The sequence below is a fragment of the Sinocyclocheilus rhinocerous genome, unplaced genomic scaffold (genome assembly GCF_001515625.1).
Source record: "Sinocyclocheilus rhinocerous isolate Xijiao unplaced genomic scaffold, SAMN03320098_v1.1 scaffold1314, whole genome shotgun sequence".
NCBI classification, from domain to species: Eukaryota; Metazoa; Chordata; class Actinopteri; order Cypriniformes; family Cyprinidae; genus Sinocyclocheilus; species Sinocyclocheilus rhinocerous.
Genome location: NW_015644118.1, coordinates 561,599 through 584,306, shown reverse-complemented (window position 1 = coordinate 584,306; position 22,708 = coordinate 561,599). Strand labels below are relative to the sequence as shown.

The 22,708-nt window shown below is 37.3% G+C and overlaps 1 protein-coding gene across 1 annotated transcript in view; it reads left to right on the top strand.

Moving 5' to 3' along the window:
* cacna1ea (calcium channel, voltage-dependent, R type, alpha 1E subunit a) overlaps positions 1-22,708 on the top strand; it is a 127,716-nt gene that overhangs the window by 66,267 nt on the left and 38,741 nt on the right. The window contains 6 exon segments of the mRNA XM_016575602.1: positions 13,791-13,894; positions 14,297-14,455; positions 15,963-16,153; positions 18,100-18,203; positions 21,413-21,528; positions 21,780-21,833. Of these exon segments, the coding sequence (XP_016431088.1) occupies positions 13,791-13,894; positions 14,297-14,455; positions 15,963-16,153; positions 18,100-18,203; positions 21,413-21,528; positions 21,780-21,833 (728 nt within the window).

Genomic DNA, 22,708 nt, shown 5'->3' with positions numbered 1-22,708 from the left:
GAACACCGGCCCTCCAGGACCGAGTTTGGGCACCCCTGTTTTAAACTGTTGCAATGGGTTGATTTTCCCAAGTGGGTTAAAGGTTTGAAATATTGCATAAATTACATTTGACTGAAATTATTGTATTGAAACATTTTGCATTTTACCTATGATAAAACTTTCATGGACCTTTACATTAACTGTTCCCTCCTGCTGGGATGACCTGCCCAACTCAATCCAAGCAGCTGAGTCCTTAATCATTTTCAAGAAACAGCTGAAAACACATCTCTTTCATCTTCATTTGAACCTCTAACTCTAGCACTCTCTATTATAATGCTAATTCTAATTTTATCTGCTTGTTTTTTTATTTAAAAAATTTGACCCTCTAACATTTGCACTCTCTATTCTATTTCTATTCTAACCACTTGTTTTATTTAAAGGGTTACTTCACCCAAAAATGAAAATTAGCCCATGAATTACTCACCCTCAAGGCATCCTAGGTGTATATGACTTTCTTCTTTCAGACGAATCCAGTCTGAGTTATATTAAAAATTGTCTTTGCTCTTTCAAGCTGTTTAATGGCAGTCAGCGGGTGTTGCAGTTCATCAGTCCAAAAGAAGTGAAATAAAGCGCATCCATCCATAATAAAAAGTGCCTCACACGGCTTTTGAACAAAAACAGAGCAGAGTTCCCATTCTCTGTTTCAGTAGTTTTTCATTAGTTAAAAATTATTAGGCAGAACTGTTAAGCCTGGTCCCTGGTCCCAGCATTGAGCAAATATACATTTATATAATTTAAACTAGTCTTTGAATATCTAATAAACATTTAATTTCACAAACCTTGCAAACTTTGTCGAATCCTGCTGTGAGATCTTTTGAAGTGTGTTTTTGTTGACTACATAAAAACGGGTGTGCGTGATGGTCCATCTGTCCATGTGAATTGGATGTGGACAGACGAGTTAAGCTGTCACTGCTATGCACGGTCAACAAATTTTAAACCCTTGATTTGAAACCATAGAGTGCTATATCAAGTTGGCCACTTTGTCATATTATGTCATATTTGCAGTATGCTGTATAGGAAATTAGCGCTACCTTGTCTTTATTAGAAAAAAAAAGAAAAAAGATTCCCAGTGTGCAAAGACTTACCTGATCCCTTACTGCAGTGGCCCACCCCCCACGTACAAAAACTGTAACATCTGTAAAATTGTAACAACCTAATTTTTATTTGGTGAAATTGAATTATTCTGATTGTTTGAGTTTTATTAAAATTAACAATTGTTCTTCCATAGTAGCATACATTTAGATCATGATAACCAGAGTTAAAACCACACATATAGCACCTCAATACCATGGTAAAAATGCAACTATATGGTTTCCATGTATTTGTATGAAAAAAGGTAGTCTAAATACATTTAGTATAAATACACAAACACTTAGCTTAATCAAAAAATACTGTAATTATATTCCATTAATCCTTTTAATATGTTTAATACATATCTACATTAATAATATAATAAAATTTGATATGAATATCCCATATTTCTGCCACAATACCATGGTCCCGTTAGTGTTACTACAGTAAATCCATGGTAATTGATGGCAATTTGTAGATTGAAAAGTCGTCTGACTGTCTCGTTGCGCACAGTGTTTCTCCTGTTTATCAACGCTGTTTCATTCGGCTTTAAACTAGTTTAAATCACGGAGTCATTTGTGTTCTTCGCTGAATTCAAGCACTTCATGCTGGATCTCACAGCGCTGTTTAGTGTCGTGTGATCGATACTCATCAGCGAGTAAATGCATCTGCTGTAGCAAGCTCACGCTGCGTTGCCTTTTGAACTTTGAGCCGAACGGATGAATTCTCTGTGTGGTGCGCTTCAAATGAGTAGCGCTGTTTAGTTCCACTTTTGGAAAAAAACATTAAAAAAAAAAACATTTTATTGAATATTTATCAAACTCTTGTTATCGTTTTATTGAGGAAAATTATATAACGATAATTATCATTATCATTTTATCGCCCAGTCCTACCTCAAAGCATATCTGCTCCTGCGCCCCCCTGTGAACTTTGGCTCCTCCCTTAGGACCCCAGGTTGGGAACCACTGCCTTACTGCATTGCTGGTTACAGGGTTTACTTCCTTTTTTATGTTTTTGACAATTTCTTTACTTGTTAAAAATACAGTACTACACAATACTACAGTGTCATTTCTATATATTTGGAGAGCTTAATCTTTCATGTTAATCATTCCTATGAACTATACTGCAGGCTTACATGAGTCACAGGAAGCCCATTCTGTGCTATATTTATGGTCTTTTGGTCTTTTGTTAGTGGTAAAATGTCATGCTGTTCATTCAGTGCCAGGGAATTGTCTTCACACCAGCTTTGTGTTCCTGACCCGCCCACACACAATATGGTTTTCAGTGAAAACTGTCAAGATCTCTCTCCTTCCTCTCAACCTCCTCTCAAAGTGAGGAATGAAGCTCGCATGAAATTTGTGTTTTTTCTGTTTATATACATATGAATGCATCTTGGCATTAGGCTTAGAGAGTGTTTGTCTCTAGGCAGTGATGGTTTGTAAATGCTAACGTTATAAACACAAGCTGTTTTGAATTATATAAGCATAATTGAACATGTGCTAATGTTACATAATTTGTACTAATGAATCCATCCCAATACTTGCAGGAGGCATGATACTCTAGTTTCATAAACTTTTCATAACAGATTTCTTGGTGACAACTAACATTCTGCCACTTAACAAATGCAACACATAATATTGTCAGATATCTCAGAGTATCATGGTCATCATAACATTTCTCATCTAGGGTTGGGCTGTCAGACTCTGTTTTGTGTTTTGCTTCCCACATGTTCCATGTCCTGGTTTTCCCCTGTGTTCCTCCTATGCCCTTATTTGGTCCTTCCCGTTCCTGTCCTTATAGTTATCATTTGTTATCATGTGTTCCCCGTTCAGTTCCATTGATCCCAGGTGTGTCCGATAAGTTTCCTGTGTATTTAAAGTGTGTTCTGCCCCTCGTTTCCCGTCTGGTATTGTTTGTCTCACCCCAGTGCTACGTGTGCTTTCCTGGTGTTCTGCTTAATAAAGTTCTGTGATTATTGGATTCTCCTATGTCTCCGCGTCTCCTCGCTCCAGCACAGTAGCACGCGTGACATGGGCGATGTCTACAAAATTGGCATGGGACGATGTCTACAGTGAAACATCGCGATGGACGATGACATTGTCCGGGGGTTAGGGGGTGCGCCAATAATCAGAGTACGTGCGATCGCGAATCTCGAAAGTGAAAGTGAAATTATTATTAGCGATCATGCATTCAAAAGCAGTTTCAATGCCAGGCATAAGTGGCTCCCTGATGCCTGCGATTTATATACAGTGTGATTGCCCAATGATATAACTGCGAGAGAAAGTATTGAAATATATATTTTCCTCCCATCTCGTATTTATTCTCTTTAGGGGTTCCGTAGTACACGTAATTTTCTTTCAAAACACGGTAGGCTATTGGGATCACGATGCCGGCTCAACATCATGATGTGTATCAGCCATCGGCGATGGACGATGGCATTGTCTATCGGCCCAACCCTATTCCCATCTACTTTATTATCCCTTTTAAGATTTAAAAAAAAAATGTCTGATTGCACCATTAGTGGCCTTGCCATTTAAAGACTCCCAGAAGCTGTAGGAGCAATTTTCTGTCTTTCTTTCTTTAGCAGTCTTTCAGTAAAGTCTTTTATCTCATTCCTGTGCTGCTATTTTAATTCTTTCTCAGGTCCTAATTAGAATCACTGACATCCTGCTACCTTGACACCCCAGATGTGACTAATATGCAGTACAATCTGGGATTAATATTCCACTGTTATAAAGCCCAGTTGAAAATGAAGTGAACATATTGAGTGGGAAATAGTCTGTGGTTTGTGCTATGCACTTATTAATTTCACTATAGGTGGGCTGCAGGAGCTGTTTAAGGCTGTATTGAAGTCTTATTTTATCTCTGATGCATTGTTTAATGCAGGTCTTCATTAACGCTCATGAGCATGGCTGCAGGAAGCTGGCAGAAAAAAAGATGCTGCAAAATATCGTAGCCTGGTCTGCACTTACAGTAGATAAAACTACATATTTGTCAAAATTAGCTGTTTTGAACTTATGACAATAAAGTTCGAATGCAAATGGAAAAAGATTTTACAGTTTTGTATTTGTGGATACTTCTGAACATATTAACATTAGATAAGACTCGTTTTATGTGCTGCCACAGTGTACTAATTAAATTATGTCAAATAAATTGTTTAATCATGTTAAAAGCTATTTTGTGCATTTCCCATAGTAGATAAGAACATTTTCATAATTATTTTCATGAATTTCATGAAATTTATTAAATTGTTAAAGTTTTATTAAAGCTGCAATCCGTAACTTTTTTTGGTTAAAAATGATCCGAAATCAATATTTGAGCAAGTACATAACCAGCCAGTGTTCAAAACTATCGCCGTACTTTAACCCGATTCACAATGGTTATCTTATAATAATGTTTTCTAATTTGAGTGGTACGGGTAGGTTTTCGCGGGAAATTCATCTGCTCGGACCTTCAGCAGTTCTGTGATGGCGTCCACGAATCCCTGATGATGGAAGTTGCACATTTTCTCAATCTCTCTGTCATGGTTGCGTATTCTGGCGTCAAGTTTCTCCATAAACCTTTTGTGTGCATTGGGCTGATCATCGTAAACGGATCTATAAAACAAACATCAAGTGAACACATTAAACTATTTCAAACAACAGTCTGCAGAAATCTTCTTTAAAGATTTTAAAGTGTCCCATGAATGTCATCTCATCTTCGTTTACATTAACAGTGACACACATTTTTTAAAGGGGTCATATGATGTGATTTCGAGTTTTCCTTTCTCTTTGGAGTGTTACAAGCTGATTGTGCATAGATAAGATCCCTGAAGTTGCAAAGACTAAAGTCTCAAAACCAAAGAGATATTCTTTATCAAAGTTAAGACTCTGCCACACCCCCCTAAAACGGCTCGTTCTAGCACGCCCCCACATATCTAGGTCACTATGTGGGAATATTTGCATAATGCCGCCCAAATGTGCACGTAAAGAAAGAAGGCGTGGTTTCAGTAACCGCAGTTAGTGTTGAAGCAGCCATGTCAGGGAGACGCTGTGTGTTTCTAGGTGAAAGCAAAAGCACTTTATTTGGCCTTCCGGAAGTAGATGCATTTAGGAATCTTTAAGATTACTTACAACAGAACAGCAATGCATTTTATGGACGACCGTTTCGTGAACCTAGGAGAGGAGGTAATTCTGACTTTGCTATGACAATCTGGCGCTTCTGAATCAGCTACTGTTTTGTTATTATTTGCTATTGTTGCTATTGACTGTTCAAATGCGGAGTTTTGCGCATCGTGTGTGTGTGCGTGTGTGTGTGGCGAGCGAGAAGAGAGAGAAACAGGGTCACATCACAGTGGAGTCAGCTGTCTTAACCGTGGCTTGTGTACTGCAAACACATACCAGCTTCATCACTGTGTCTGTCACGAGACTCTGTTCCCCTTTCGGGCTCTGTCTTTACATTTATTTTGAAAGATGAAGCTCGCGATTATGAACGACATTATTAACTGTCTTGATATTTACTTTGAAAGCTGACGCTCGCGATTATGGTAAGGGGCGTTACATTTCCGACGCGTGCTTGCAGACTGCGCTTGTCGGAAGGCGGGACTTTGTAGAAAACGAAGCGTTTGAGAGAGGCGGGGCATAGAGGACCTACAATAATGTGCAGTATTTGAAAAAGAATGTGTTTTTTGAACATTAAAGCATGTCAACATATTCTGTTACACCAAATACACAAAATAATTATCTTTAAAAAAGCATCATATGACCCCTTTAATATGAAATTCGAACGGTATGACAATTAGAGGTTAGACTGTACAGAAATTGAAATCTACACGCTAATACACACTATAGGCAATGCTGATGTTGTTAACATTAATAATTTGAGAATAAAGTATAACAATAATAATCATTTGCATGGTTTGATGTGATATGAGCTGAACTGATCTTTAGATTAAATCACCATTGGTAGCTTGATTTATTGTAATGCTTTTTTCCCTCAGTTGGTCAGAACAAACGTGGCAGACTTGTTACTTACTTGTTCAGATGACAATATACTGTGAAAATTCTTATTTGGGTCATATATTCCAAGACGTAGGCTAGAATCTGTGAATGCGAACTACAGTAAATATCCACACCGGTGTGGTGACTAACTGCCACACATACTCCTTAAAACATTAGATTCATCCACGCTGGAGCCATGCCGACTCACAACCCATGCAAGGAAGATAATTCTGCAAACAGCTGCAATTGCAGGTTTTCAAACAGAGATGGCGACAAAGAGGAAAAACTTACAGACTGCAGCTTTAATTAATCATGTAATTAAATGAAAATGTAACAATTAATTTACCACAAAACATTGTATTTTTATATTTGTCAAATAAGATGCTGCACAACCGAACTTTAAAACATGGATACAAATTTCTTGACTGTATGATATACAAAAAAAAAAAATAACACTCTAATCTTTTTGCATTCTATCTATTTGTTTTCTTTTTATTTATTATACAATTAGCCTGACTACTGACTTCTGATTAACAAAAGCAAAAAAGGCCTCTAACACTAGCTTGCTCTATTCTTTTTCTATTCTATCTGTTTTCTTTTTATTTATTATATGATTTAAAAAAAAAACTTGCTACGTGTACTACATTAACCTAACTGAGACTTGTTATAGCACTTGCATATCATTGCTCTTTTGTTGATTTTGATTGCTTCCATTGTCCTCATTTGTAAGTCGCTTTGGATAAAAGCGTCTGCTAAATGTCTAAATGTAAATGATATAATAATATTGTTATTGTTGTATTATATATTGTTATTATTATTATTACTTTGAGTAATACATTAGATTTTTTTATACAATAGTAATATATTTCTGTCATACTTCCTTTAAGTTAAACCAAACATTTATTTTGTCAGTTTGTTCTTTGAGTTGAGTTCTTTGAGTTTGAGTGTGTATTTGATGGTAGATTTTTAAATCAAATGGTGAACAGATTGTGATGTGACTCTCAGAACATCTCTGGAGATGAAGTTCATGCAAACTCTCCACATATATTGAGATGGCAGATGCTGAAAACATCATGAGCTTCACATGTCTTTGAGTTTGTATAGTAGATGAAACTACGTCACTCATTCACACAGAGACAGAACATGCAGACTTATTAGCAACATGCACTGACCGGCTGTTGTCACATGTATTTCTGTTGTGTGATAGGCTGTTAGTCCAGAGCTTATCATCATTATTAACATGAATTTTACTGCAATCTTCTTGATATGATATAGGCTAGTTTATCGTACCATATTTTTAGGCCTGATAATTGGCATTTTCTGTTTGATCTGTTTCTATGCTTCCTTTGATAAGAGCAAATATTTAAATCCGTATCTTACATGATTTATTTTTGACCTGTTACATACTAGATGGGTCTTTAAACATCTGTTGAATTCAAAATTTGGAAACCAGTGGAGATAAATTCTCAATTGCTTCTGCTAAAGCCAAATTTTGTGAACAAAGCTGCTATCTTCTGACTCTCTCACTCTCTATGTGTCTTCTTTATTTTTATGTGTCTTGTGTTCATACACCTTTCTTTGGCAGTCTCTCTCATCTCAGTGGGGTGGAAGGGGATGACGTTTAATTAGCCAACAACAGGAGTGCCAGGTGAATTGGGATATTAGAGAATCTAGAATTTCAGCTTTGGTTGAGATGTTGGAAAGGACGGTTCATCCCAGGTTACACACATGGCATCCAGTGGGTAACTGTCAGAAACCGAATGCTGCCAACAAAAGCTTCTCTCTCACACACTAATTTCTCCTCTCATTTCCCTCAGATTGTTGCATGCTGCATCACAGATGAGTTGCTGTTTCCTGTTAGGTGGTGCAGCAAATAAAGGACAACATTAGCATTTTATAATGAGCCATGCCTTTGATGGGTTCCCTCTGAGAGACGAGGGATTCGGTTCATTCTAATCAGAACAACAATAATCATATTGTATTATTGCAAGGTCCTTTACTAGCTTTATTAATAGGTATGGGTTTGATTAACCAAGTTCCTCAACAGCATTGATCAACAGGAAAATACATTTATTCCTTTCAAATACTGTGTTTATATCTAATCTTAAAGTGAAAAGCTAGAGTTTAAGTATAAATGTGGACAATTCTCCACATTAATACTTCTACTCTAGCTTGTCATTTTGATTTCACTTTATCTATAATTTTATTTTGGTTTGCTCTTGTAATTCAGTATTATTGGATTTGTATTGATGAATTGCTTGTGATTATCCCTTATTTGTATGTCAGTTTGGATAAAAGCACCTGCTAAATTATTTAATGTGCATAAAGCAGCCAGAATGAGCAAATAAAAATCATGCTGGTCTTTTCTGCAGGGTTTCCAAAGCTTGCTGGAGTTCAGGTGTTGTTTAAATTGTACAGAAATCTTTTTTTTCTTCAGATCAGTGAATACTTCAAGTAACTCTTATAGCTTTTTTATTTTTATTTTTCTCATACACACACACTTTTACTTGGCTATGTAAATGAGGACCTACCATAGACCTTTACTATTTAACTTCCTTGGGTCGACAAAGTCATATAAGAGTACATATAAGAGTAATACATTTGAATCTGTAAAGGGTCTACTTTTATTTGTGCACACTCACAATATCAACAAAACATTGTGCTTTTGTATAATAAAGAAAACAAACAGGGTGCGCTTTCTGCCGTCTCGGTCTCCACGATCTTCTTTCTGAAACACATCACTAACTGAAACTCAGCGAATACTTGACACACCGACATGAAAGCCCACAGAAAGCTTGAAGTGTCTACTTTTAAATGAAGTAAGTTATATCAAAAACAAATATTCTCTAATAAAATAATCCATTTGAAACCAACGGAAGATATAGTCTTTCCCGTCTGAGCTCATTATCTGTTATGTGGTCACACCCACGTGCAGCGCGTGCTATTCATACAGTAATCATCGACGTGAGATATGCGAACATGTAAACACCCCCCTCACCTACGTAAACAAAGCAGCAACTTTTCATTTTTGGAAGAAGGCGCGCAGAGAGGAATAAGCCTTGTATTTACCTCAGAAGAAGAATGTGATGTGACGCGCGCTTGATCCAGTGGAGGAGATCATTCTGATGAGTAAGTCATTTATTCTTACTTATATTAGTGTTATTGTGGCATAAACTTGTACACATTTTACTAGTTGAACTTTTCCCAAACTATAATCCCAGAGTAAAATGTGTGAAATCGAGTGCAACATTTTGAAATATTTCATTGCATCTAAATGTTGTATGAGGTGAGGATGTTTTTATGCTCTATGATGTAAAACACAATATGATAGTAACAATACAAAGTAATATGAGTGTTTACACTGTAACATGATGCATGTTAATAATTTAGTTTCTCTGATATAAAATGTCCTTTTTGTACTGTTTGATAATACATACAGATCATATGTGTCTATGACTACAAAATCATGTTTTTTTGTTATGAGTGGGCAATATTAATGATTGCTAATGTAATAATATAGTTGCTTCTGATATCAACATGCTCACTGTTTTGTTTTTTGTTTTTTGAGCAGATGAGTCCTGCTGATTTTCTCATGAGTCTCTTCAAACTGTTTATGTCTGAAAGTGATGTACCAACATCAGATGTTCAACTACATTGGGGTGATATTCTTCATGAACGTGGTAAAATAAGCTCCATGATGGGGCTTTTTTTTTCTTGAATGCATGGAAAAGAAGCAGCAAACACCTTGGAAATAGCAGGTATGGTTTACTTGTTTCAACAGTTGAACAGGATCTGTTTTCAGAATAGCACAAAGTCTGTTCAAGTCTCTGTGTTTAGATCAGTGTGCTCAATAATGTAACTTTGACCTTCATTATGTATATTTTGATTATATTGTGTTGTAAATAAAATCGAAACAATAAAAACAAACAACAAAAAAATTTCTTACCTGCCTCACAGTCACATTCTCACAGTTTAGGTGCTTTATTGGCATGACAAATATGTGTACATTCGTATTGTCAAAACAATGCAGCGTTGCTGCATACAATCAAAACAGTGCAAGAACTGTGGCCACTCTGATGTGCCATTAGGGGAGGGTCCTTTGTCTCTAAGGTGCGAATCACATAAATATTCATGGTCATTGTCACTCCCTCGCATACAGCCTTTCTAACACAAAACATGTTTTACAAAAGTTAGATCAATATATAGTTTTCTGTGAATGAGCGAGCAGGATGATTTTTCACATCATTTTGGCCGCATTTACACTGCAAATCTGGATGCCCAGATCAGATTTTTTTGGACTATATCCGATATTTTTGATGAACTGCTTATACCTTTTAAAAGTAACTCATATCCGATATCTGCATTTAGACTACACGGGCTTAACTTAAACAACGCTTAACGTGACTCAATGCATTAGAGAGTGACCAAACTCTGCACACACTTTATCAACAAAGCATACTATGAAAAGCAGATGAATCCCGAATATGAATGCAATGATTTTAACTTATTGACAGAACTCGTAGGAACTTTTTTAATGTGATAGTTTCATCCTTACATCAAAATCATTAATTACAACTGATACTTCACGACAGTGATTATATACACAGATCCACTGTAAATATGTGGATTGAACTTGTGCTATGCATATTAGCGGTTCTGGGTTCTAATCTGCCCTCGTATAGTTTTTTTCCTCATTAAAACCAAATGTGTTCATCAGTGATTGTATATCAAGAGCAGGGACATGTTTTTGTGCATTTTATTTTGTGATTTCACCTGAATGAATAGAGAGTCTCCACAACAGTTAGCAATAGATTGAAGCGCTCGTATGTGCACAGGCCACCATCACTGATAACAGCAATGAGCAATCAGCATGATTTTAAAATCAACACATTTCAGCGCCAGATCGCCTCTTACTTAACACAAACGAACAAAATTAATACTCTGCTAGTCAACTAGAGATGTTTCATTTGTAATACATATATCTGCACCACCGAGCTGTTTCAAAAACATTTGACATGCAACTCGCATTAACAGTAATATCCGATCTGTGCGCTTACAGGGCAGGTGCAAATGCACGTATCCAATTCATATTTATTTCCACATATGAATGAGGACTACGATCTGAGAATATCCATGTGCTTTTTCCTGCTTACACGTTTGTGGGCCATATCAGATCTTTGCCATATGGGAGAAAAAAATCTGAATTGGGCCACTTGAACCATGCAGTGTAAATGCGGCCTATGTAGCAAAAACTCTAGTCTACCACATCCAGTTCTCAAAAGTCTTGTGAACAAATGTTCTACCACATCATTTTCTCAAAAGTCTTGCAAACAAATGTTCTGTATGTGTTTTATGGCCTTATATTAGTGACTTAAAAAATACTTTTTTCACTAACCATGCATAAACCCCCTCAGACCCCAGAGGGTTAAAATGAAAATGAAAATACATAGTATACAGTATATGCAAAAATTGTTCTTAATATAGTATCTATAGACTTTTTAATTATAGACACCTCAAATTTTCCCCAAGAAATGGTTGTGGTTTTTTGTTGCTGTTATTCTTTTTTTTTTTTTTTCAGAATTGGCTAATTCTGGGGAAAATAAATAATAAGTAAAGACACATCCACATATACAAGGTACATATATGAAATGATACACATCTAGAATCAATAGAAATAGAGTTATATGAGTATGGAACAAAAAGAGGGTGAATAAATGATTTTCATGAATTTTCATTTTTAGGTGAGCTGTCCCTTTAAATCCATTGAGTGTCACATCTGTTCCAACTGGCTTCTTATTACTGTAACACAAATATGAAATATCAGGTTTCTCCATATATTAAAGTTGTGTGCTCCTGTCTGTGTGTGTGTGTGTGTGTGTGTGTGTGTGCAGTGGTGTAATGTAAGAGTAATAATACTTCGTTACAGTACTTAAGTATTTTTTGGGAGTATCTGTACTTTACTTGAGTTTTTATATTTCAGCCGACTTTTACTTTTACTCCACTACATTTCCTAATTAAAATGTATACTTTTACTCCGATACATTTCCCCAAGGCATATTCGTTACTTACTACAAAATAGTCAGAAGAACACAAACTGCAAGCAAGCAGGTTTGATGAATCAGTGGTCTGGCGCTTGTAAGTTAGACTCCTAAAAAACACCTTTGCTATTGTGCAAACAAGTGTGCGCACAACCGCGGGTGATTTCATTTTCCACTCAAGTCGAATCTGGGGTGTGCGATATACAGTATATCTTCTACGGTAATATGGTAAGTGTTGTTTTAATGATGTGCGATCTGACATTATCAAGTAGACTAACGTTATATCACCAAATCACACACACAGAGTGCACGCACGTTGATTTATTAGTCTATTAAAACTCTAAATTCCGGGCATTCTAAACTGTAGACGGCAAAAATGCTTCTGTATGCTTTTTATATTTATATAATTGAATAGGCTATAGTTAACTTAATCTACATCACACAAGGAGTACCGTTTTTCTGAAGATATTAGCATGATAACACATTCAACGGGGGAAGTCGTGGCCTAATGGTTAGAGAGTCGGACTCGTAACCCAAAGGTTGCGGGTTCGAGTCTCATACCGGCAGGGATTGTAGGTGGAGGGAGTGAATGTACGCTACATTCATAGAGCGCTCTCTTCCACCTTCAAAACCACGACTGAGGTGCCCTTGAGCAAGGCACCGAACCCCCAACTGCTCCCCGGGCGCCGCAGCATAAATGGCTGCCCACTGCTCCGGGTGTGTGTTCACGGTGTGTGTGTGTTCACTGCTGTGTGTGTGCACTTAGGATGGGTTAAATGCAGAGCACTAATTTCGAGTATGGGTAACCATACTTGGCCACATGTCACTTCACTTTAATTTAATAATCATTTTATACAAGTTCAGTAAAGCAATAAGTGACTTACATTTTAGACATAATGTTGCTTGTTTTTGCTAAATTTTGCCAACGAAAATAGTTCCAAACGAAGATCACAGCACTGTTTTGCGTCACTGTGTTTACTTATTGAATGAATCAGCTTTTTGAACGAATCGGTTGAATGACTCACTCATTAACAGTCACTTGCTGCCACCTACTGGCGGTTTTATTTTTTTCATGTTTTAAATCATTTCAAATATCAGTATTCAACGTTTTATGTTAAAAACAAAACATTATTTATCCATCTGTAACTGCAGGTTAAAGGCATCCATGTCCCCTATGAGATAGGCCTACATTAAACTGTGTACATACATCTAAATGCTATTTCAGATGCAGATTCCAAAAATGTTTTATGTTGGAGTGTGTGTGTGTGTGTGTGTGTGTGTGGCTATACGTGAACAAACGTGTGGAATGAAAGACAGAGATGACTCATTGGTCACGCCTGATGAATATCACTTGTGCTTAGAAGGAAGCTGTAAATCAGAAGTGACCCTTATAAGAAAGTGTGCTGGCTGTCATTCACTGAGAGGGATTACCTCATTAGGGACCACAAGCATTTAGCACCACTGCTCTAATTACTCCCCTTTACCCACAGTATCACTATGAGTCATCACTAGTGTGCCGATTACCATGTCACTAATGATGGAGATTGCATAGTTTACAAAACATTACTATTAACATATTTGTAAATATATTCATATATCATGCATAATTCCTGCTGATTTAGTTTCTTTGTCTAACCTATGTTTGTTTTTATTTTGTTAACAGGATTCTGGCCACAGCAGGAGCCCACATGAATATTTCATTAGACCTGCGCACGCTGAGGGCTGTGAGGGTATTACGGCCCCTTAAACTGGTTTCTGGCATTCCTAGTATGTTTATGGTTCTATATGAAGTTCTTAATCACACATTGTGTTGTTTCATTTGAAATGAGGAGTATAACACTGCCTCCTAATCAGGTGCAAAGTGACAAAACGACATAAATCCAGTCACAACTGCAACAAGCTACATGCAAGGCATTTACTTTGTTGCTAGGTGTCTAATTATCTGGGTAGCTGCACAGAGAAATCTCATTGGTCCAAAATCCTACTCCACGTACCTTTAATGTGTCACATAGCACTTGGTTAGGACACAGTGTTATAGTTGTTCTTTTACATGTGGATGCTGTAGTGTTAAAGTTTTTCCACATGTGAAGGAATGAATAGTACATTTTGATATATTTATGTGTAGTTGATAGGTTTATTGATATCTATATATATTCATGTTTTTTAAAGGTCTGCAAATAGTTCTTAAATCCATAATGAAGGCGATGGTGCCACTGCTACAGATTGGTCTGCTGCTGTTTTTTGCCATTCTCATGTTTGCTATTATCGGACTAGAGTTCTACAGTGGAAGACTCCACAAAAGATGTGTAGCTTATTCAAACATTACAGGTAAAGAGTATCACACTCCGACAGACACAAGAACATGCACAGACCCACACATCCACATAAGTACAAAGGTAGAGTACAGAAATATGAATAATTATTACATTTATGTTCTTGTCAGATGGCTGGGATCCAAACAAAATGTTTAAATCTTTAGAATACTCAAAAATGACGAAAAATGGAAACAGAAGTAAAAAAAAAAAAGGTTTGGTTTTTGTGAAAGTTGGGTCACTAATAACTCCGTCTTCTTAAAAGGATAGTCCACCCAAAAATTTAAATTGTGTTATCATTTACTCCCCTCTCAAATCTTTATGCATTTCTTTCTTCTGTAGAACACAAAAGAAGATATTTTGAAGAATGTTGGTAACCAAAGTTGAGTCTAAGTTGGGTCCCATTGTCTTCCAAAGTATTTTTTTGTCTATACAGCGAAAGTCAATGGGACCCAAAACCATTTGGTTACCAACATTCTTAAATATTCCTGTAATATCTTCCTTTCTGTTCCACAGAAAAAAAGAAAGTCATAAAGGTTTGGAAAATCATGAGGTAAAGTAAATGAATTTTCATTTTTGAGTGGACTATATACACATGCATGTTATTAAATAACAAAATATAAGATTGCTATTGACAAGAATATTATTATTCACATTTGCAAGAGCAGAAAATAAAATTTGGCAATCCCTCACGGGTCCATACAGACCTGCCAATCAGAGGCTTGGCTTGGCTCCTCCCATACAGGAAGTAAACACTTCATAATTCTGTTGGCCTCTTCTATTAGCTGCATGATAACAAACAGTAAGGGTGTACTCACACTAGGCACAGTTGCCTTGAACCGAGCGCGATTATCCCACCTCCCCACTCCCCCACTGGCCTGCACGCACACGCACACGCACACTTGCACTAAACACTCTTACGTCATGCAGATAACAGGGAGAAAACCACTTTCGCTAATAGACTGCCTAATAAATTTATCATTTATCCCGAGCAGCGATTTTCACTTGCATGTATCAGAGGGTCATTACAGAGGCAGCTGAGGTTAATGAAAGAATTTGCAGCTTTACTCACAAACTACAATTCCTGTTCATCAGTATGGTGAGAACCAGACCCGTTATAAACCTAAATATACTTGATTTAATTAAATTAATTGAAAGCGTACTGTAGTAGTAGTAATAGAAGATGTTTGCAGTCGTAATGATGACAGTAGCGCACACAAAATAGTAGCTGTTCCGAGCCCAACTGAACCGTGCTCTGGCCCACCTCTTCTAAGCGAACCAGGGATGGCCAAATGAACCACGCCTGGACGCAGGACGGAGCGATCACACTAGTCAAACGAACCAGTCAAACCGGTCAAACGCACTCCGGCACGGTTCAGATCGCCTAGTGTGAGTACACCCTAAAACAAACAGAAAAATGACACAGATACATTATTAAAAATTAAAAAGTTGACAATTTATATAGTCAATATGCAATTCATGAAAAAAGCTATTTATTTATTTGTCTTTCTCATCTCATGCAGACTCTGAGAGAGCAGACTCATCTGAAATTGATTTCCCATGTGGGGCCAAGAATTGTCCTGAAAATTATAACTGCTACGGCCCCTGGCCCGGACCCAACGATGGCATCACTCAGTTTGATAACATCTTATTTTCAATACTCACTGTCTTCCAGTGTATCACCATGGAAGGCTGGACAGCTGTACTCTATAATGTGAGTTTCTCTCTCAGCTGACTGATGTGTAGCAGTTTTGTTTCTGTGCTTGAAATGATGTAGGATGACCATACTTCCCCTTTCTCTCAGACATGTCCTGGCCAGGACTTCTAAATTGCCTAAAATGTCTGCATTTTGGCTTTGTTTTCCTACTGATGTCAGGTGTGTTCAACCTGAAGCGGCGCTGCACAGAACAATCAGTGTATGACATCAAAGTACATTGAGAGCGATTCAAAAGCATAAGCCGTCTCCTCTCTTATCGCTGAACCTGAAATCCTGGCCAGGACATGTCCAGGGAAAAGAGGAAGTATGGTCACCCTAAATGATGACGCTTCTGTATTATAACCCTAATACATAAAAATATAATCTTAATCCATTGTAATCCAGTGTTGAATCATTACTTCATGTTAAAGACATCCTTAGGAGATCTTGCTTGAACATTAATCTACCACATTTTGTTTGTCAGATGAAACAGCGCCATTAGCTTCTTTGTAGTATTTCATATTTTATACATTTTAATGGCTGGTTTCGAAGCTGGTTGAGTCTTTTGGTTGGATGAGTTCAAACCCTGCCTTTTCTTTTTGTTGATACCGTGATTTTGGGAGTCGTTGATCTGTTGTGTTCATGCTGGCATCTTACATTTGCGTTGTTTCCTAATCCTGTTCCTTCTGTTCTCCCCTAAATAAGAAAATAAATAATTTGAATTTTGAATGATCAAATTGCACTTACAGTTGGTCCATTTTAGCTGAAATAGTTGCAGTTTAGGTTTGAAGAACTTCCTCTTTCCGTATTCTAGCCATCTGTGACCTATCGTATTCGTACACTGGTTGTACATACTGTATAGCATGCAACACTGTGTAGCTTTTCCCTGATTTCTGAACTTCTTTCAAGCCTATTCAAGCACAGTAGCATCTCCCTTTTCATAACAAGTCACATTTAGAAGGGTTTGTCAGAGTGGTTTTATCTCCAAACAGCTCCAAGTACTGGAAAATGAGAGGCATTAGACACAGTCTTTATTCTGCATCAGATTATTGGAGCTTTTGGTGGAATTAGTTTAGGTGGTTGACTATGATCATACTAGTGCCATTTATATGCTGAGTTGGCTCTACAATTCACTGTCATCCCGTAGTGCTGGTATCTGAGCATGGAATGTCATTTTTTTTTTTTATATATGTTATTTTTGTGGAGGAGGACTTACTGAGACTTTCATGCATTTAGTTTGAGATAAAATATTTATACAACAAAGGGAAAGCATAGAGACCTTGTTTGAAGGAATTGGAAGGATTGGAGGTGTTACTGTTTGTACCTCTGTTGTTTATTCATGGTTTTTGAGGATGAGGGCATGTCTATATTGACTGATTTTACCAAGTGCCAAATGAATTTGCACCGAAAAAGACCTGCCATCCACTTTTGGGTTGTAACACCGCACCATTCCATTAAAAGAAGAATTGTAATTTTTGATTTTTAATGTGTCTTTAAAATATTGATTTCTGGTACTTCATGGAAAATTATCTGGTGAAAATTATCCTTTGTGGGCCCAAATACTTTAAAATGATTTAAAAAAAATCTTGATCTCATAATTTGAATGTCTGGAAAAGTCCACAGTGTTTTTAATCAGTCACATGGTGTCATGCGTTGACGTGAGTCATGCTGCCACAGTTAGAGGTGTTTTTCACACTCATAACTGAGCTGTCGCAGCTGTGTCGGGATGCGGGGAACACCCTCTCAGCTCAGCTGGGCAACAATGTCGCCTGCCCACGGAGTGATCACACCCTTTGCATTGCTGAGCAGAGCTCAAAGGAATCATCACCATTACAAGGGCAGGGTTTATGGTTTTCTGACCCTTTCAACCCAGGCATTAAGTAGATTTAGGAGCTACTGCAAAATTTAAATCATAATGTATTATTTTAATTGTTTTGATCACTTCCTGTTTTGTGTTTGCACAGACCAACGATGCCTTAGGCTCTACTTGGAATTGGCTCTACTTCATTCCTCTAATAATAATTGGCTCCTTCTTTGTGTTGAATCTGGTATTAGGAGTCCTGTCAGGGTAAGTACTGTTTTCCTCAATGGACTCTAAGACAAACTGACACTACGTCTAACCTGATGTCTGAGCCGACCCTGGGTAATGAGTTTTATTAGAGGTTAATGTGAGATGTATTAACGTCATCTCTAGAGACAAGAGGTAAGATTAAGTTACTACACATACCGTGGCATTGTCTGTTTCTCTTTCTACACATATCTCATTTCTCTGTATTCATAACTACGACATTGCATGCTCGTAGTTTCATTTGCGCTTTTAATATGAAATGACATAGGCTACAGCGCACGCCGCCGCATTTGTACGTGCAGTTGAAGAGCACACTCTATGAGCACAGCATAATGGCTGACAGGACAAGAAAATTATTTTTTTCTGACATATGGCCTGACAACATATCATCTGACCGCAGTTCACTGTTCTACTGAAACTCCCTCATCACATGTACCTTTTTGAGTTTTACCATATCAGTTCGAGCCCGAGTCAGATTCTAAAAATGCAGATGACCAAGCCGATCGATCGGAACCAACTTTGCAAGCATGGCTTGAGCAGAACGTATCAGAGTTAGGGATGGGCGTATCGATCCGAAGTATCGATATATCGATACTGACGCGAGTATCGAAAGTATCGATACTCAAACAAAAATATCGATACTAAGGTGCATTTTATTTACCAGTGGTTTTGTTTATTTAACAACAATACTAATAATAATGCGTACAATATGCATTGAATTGGACGAATAACCTTTGTTAGCGAGTAATTGTGTAGGATAGAACTATTTTCCTGCTCATCTGAACACACGCAAATGTTGCAAGACAGAACCAATCAATCACAGAGAGCATTCACTCACTGCTGACAGTGCATTCAAACAGGGCTGCGTTTCCCAAAAGTATCATAAGAAAGCATTAAAGCTTTTGGGAATGGCAGCCCTGAACAATGCTTATCAGAGGACAGAAAAAAAAACATAAATGTTTGAGTTATTTCACAGTAAACAAATTGAAATTGTAGCCTACATAGTTTGTGCAATTACAATTATTTAAATTGAACGTTGAAAGATAATATTGATCATGTTCTATTCTGTAATGTTAATAGAAATCATACACTGTCAGAATAAAAAGGTTGCATTTTATGCATGCAACAGCCATTCACGGGCAGTCGGTAATGGCAGTATAAATATTGCACTAAATCAAAAGTTCAAATGTTACAAATAAGTTAGAATATTAATGTTGTAATACTGGTAGCACTAATATAAAAATGTGATGATATATGTTACAAAAAAGTAACAATTTTGAAATACGTTGATGGTTGTATTTTTTTGTATTTGATCTCAGTATTCCTATCAATGTTGTATAAGGGTTTTTTATGCATAATAGTGACCCTAGAATGTGATCAAACAGTTTAAAATAGCTGGGCTAAGATATATAACAATTTTTAAGACTGCAGAAATATGTTAATTCAGTATACACATTATCCCACCGGTTACAATTGTGACTGACCATAAAATAAAATTTTTCACACACTTTTCCAAAAAAAAAACAAAAACAAATTTATTGATTATTTCAAAGGGTTACTAATGATACATCATTTGGATATTTTCATGTCTGGGAAAAATTTGGGATTAAACGGGTTAAAATGCGTTTTAAACATAAAGTTAAGTGGTTTTCATTACCCATTTTACTCTTAGTAATTTAATAATGTAATAAATTTCATAATTTAAAAGTTTAGTGCAGAAGTATCGAATCGGTATCGATATCGACGATACTGCCTTGAAAAATGTCGGTATCGTATCGAAAACAAAATAAGGGGTATCGCCCATCCCTAATCAGAGTGGAATGTGACGCTGCCAGTGTAAAAGCACAAAGGGTGCGTGCTGCTTCAGCTCTGCTTGAGCGTCCAGTGTGAAACAAAACATGTAGTACATCTGTTTGTCATCTTTTTGCACAGAAGACTGAGGATACTTTGTTTGTAAACATAAATCCATATCTGCACTTGTAATCGTAAGAACGACAAACAATATGCATCACTCTACACATCATCATATTCCGCATTTGAGCAGTCAATAGTAAGTTGTACTGTTCTGGAACAGTGTTGTAAATAAATCTTAACCACTGATTTCTAATTGCATCCACTTTCAAAAGGCCAAATAAGTGATTTTGCTTTTGCATAGAAACACACAGTGTCTCCATAACACGGAGGCAACAACACTACTGCGATACCTGAAACCACACCTTTCTTTACGTAGACATTTGGGCAGCAAATATTCCCACATAGTGACGTAGATATGTGAGGGAGAATATAGATAGATAGATAGATAGATAGATAGATTGTAAACTTGACTGACTGCTTCACTTGCACTTTAACAATAGCTGTGTTTCCATTACCCTTCAAATTGCGCAAATTGAAATTGCGAATTGAGAATACGCCAAATGGAAACACATAAATTTCGCAAAAGCTCCCATATATCGCAAAAAAGTTTTTACACTCGCATGAGGTGGTTTTTCAGGAAATTCGAAAAAGGAATATTTCGCAAAACTGCAATGGAAACAGGTTTTTCGCATTTACAGGTCACCTGGTGTATGTAAAAGTCACATGATCATTCTTTAATGTACTATAACCTCCAAGAAACACCTCATACATGGCTGCTCCTTGCCGTTAATGCTTGAATAACCCCTTATTTATGCTGCACAAATCTGCGGCGCATCACGGCTCCGACACGGCCACCGAAGCTGATCGCGGCCACTCTAGTCAATGCTTGTGTTTATACCAGTTCTATGTTCCAGAAACGGCTCTCTGCGCTGCTTCGCTAAAGATACATGCCTTCATCTCCTTCGATTAAAAATAATGGCTAATGCGGTGGCTGCTCTATACATTAACCTACCAACATCCGTCACCATGACTTGTCGCGAGAGGAAAAAATTAAGTTTTAGTCACATAACATCAGGTAATGGAAATGCCGGCATTTCGTTTTTTAATCGACATAAATATTGCAAAAGTTTCGTGCAAATCTGTAATGGAAATGCAACTAATGATTAATGACTAATGATTAATGGTTTGAAGTCGGTGTGATTTCAAATTAAAAAAAATGATGCACATTGGGATGCAGCCTCTCTCTCTCTGCCTTTTATTCCTTCACTCTGCAGGTGAAACACTTTAATAAATTAAGTGTGTCATCCCTGTGGTTGTTCTCTGTATGAGTAATTGTATGCTGTTGGCTCATGTAGGGAGTTTGCTAAAGAGCGAGAGCGGGTGGAGAACCGAAGAGCCTTCATGAAGCTCAGAAGACAGCAACAGATCGAGAGGGAGCTGAATGGGTATCGGGCCTGGATCGACCGTGCAGGTACTCTTACATAATGGGCTGGCAAATGCACCATGCAAAACAAATGCAAAAAAAAATCTGACCTTAGTAAAAAGCAGTGCACATGATCGATGTCACAAATATTCAATATTTCTTATTCATTGGTTTCTTTGTTTACATTTTGCAAAATCCTTCTGTTAATATCCATGATTAAATTAGATTTTAAATGCCAGTTTTTCAGTGAATTGTATGTGCACAACTTGATTAAATTTAAATGTGTTTTTATTTTGCAGAGGAGGTGATGCTTGCAGAGGAGAACAAGAATTCAGGACCTTCTGCTTTAGATGGTAAGATGTTTGACCTCTGCTGTTTTTCTCTCATTTTGCCACGTACTGTAGATTGTGGGATGCAGTTTTTTAATTATGTGTCAGAGTTAGGGTCATGTGATTATTTTGAACACACTAGTAAATACGCATTCTCTCTCTGTCCCAGATTTCATCATTTATTCAATAGCCTGTTCTGGCATATAAAGCCTGTTCTGGTCCCATAAAACAGCACAGAGATCGTATATTCAATAGACTGATGTCACAATAAACAAAACACCATGATCCTGCTCATGGCGCACATCTGTGAAGCGAAAACCCACCACATGACATCCGAACCCTGTACAAGGCGACAGGTTTTCCCCAGAATCAAACAAGTTTTTATTTATTTATTTATTTTATTTTTTTATTAAATGTTGATTGACAGCTTCCCAGAGGCTGTGTGAATGGAAAACAGCCAGTTACCATGGTGAACTCTTATTTCTTTGCCCCTGCTGTTCTCCTGTATGCATCCCATCATCCCATTTAAGATGATTGTCTTAAAAAAACTGGGCCCTATATAATTTTTAGGGGGTCAGGAGAGACTGAGACCGGTTTTGGCCCTTGCATATGATGTTTGACAGCAGTAGGTATCCAGGTTGCACTCTGAAGGGAGTTGTACATTTTAAAACATAAAATGTAATTGCAGGCATTCATATTTACTTCACTGTTGCCATGACAACAGCGAAATCTAACAAGCGGATTTATTTGCAATTGAATGTATCCCTGACACCATGTCTACACCGGACGCGACAGTTGTCGTGTCGCTCCACACCGCGCCGCAACAGCTAAAGTCTGTCTACACTTTGACCGTTGTCTTTGACTGTCTACAAAGCAACCGTTGAAAATCATTTGAAATT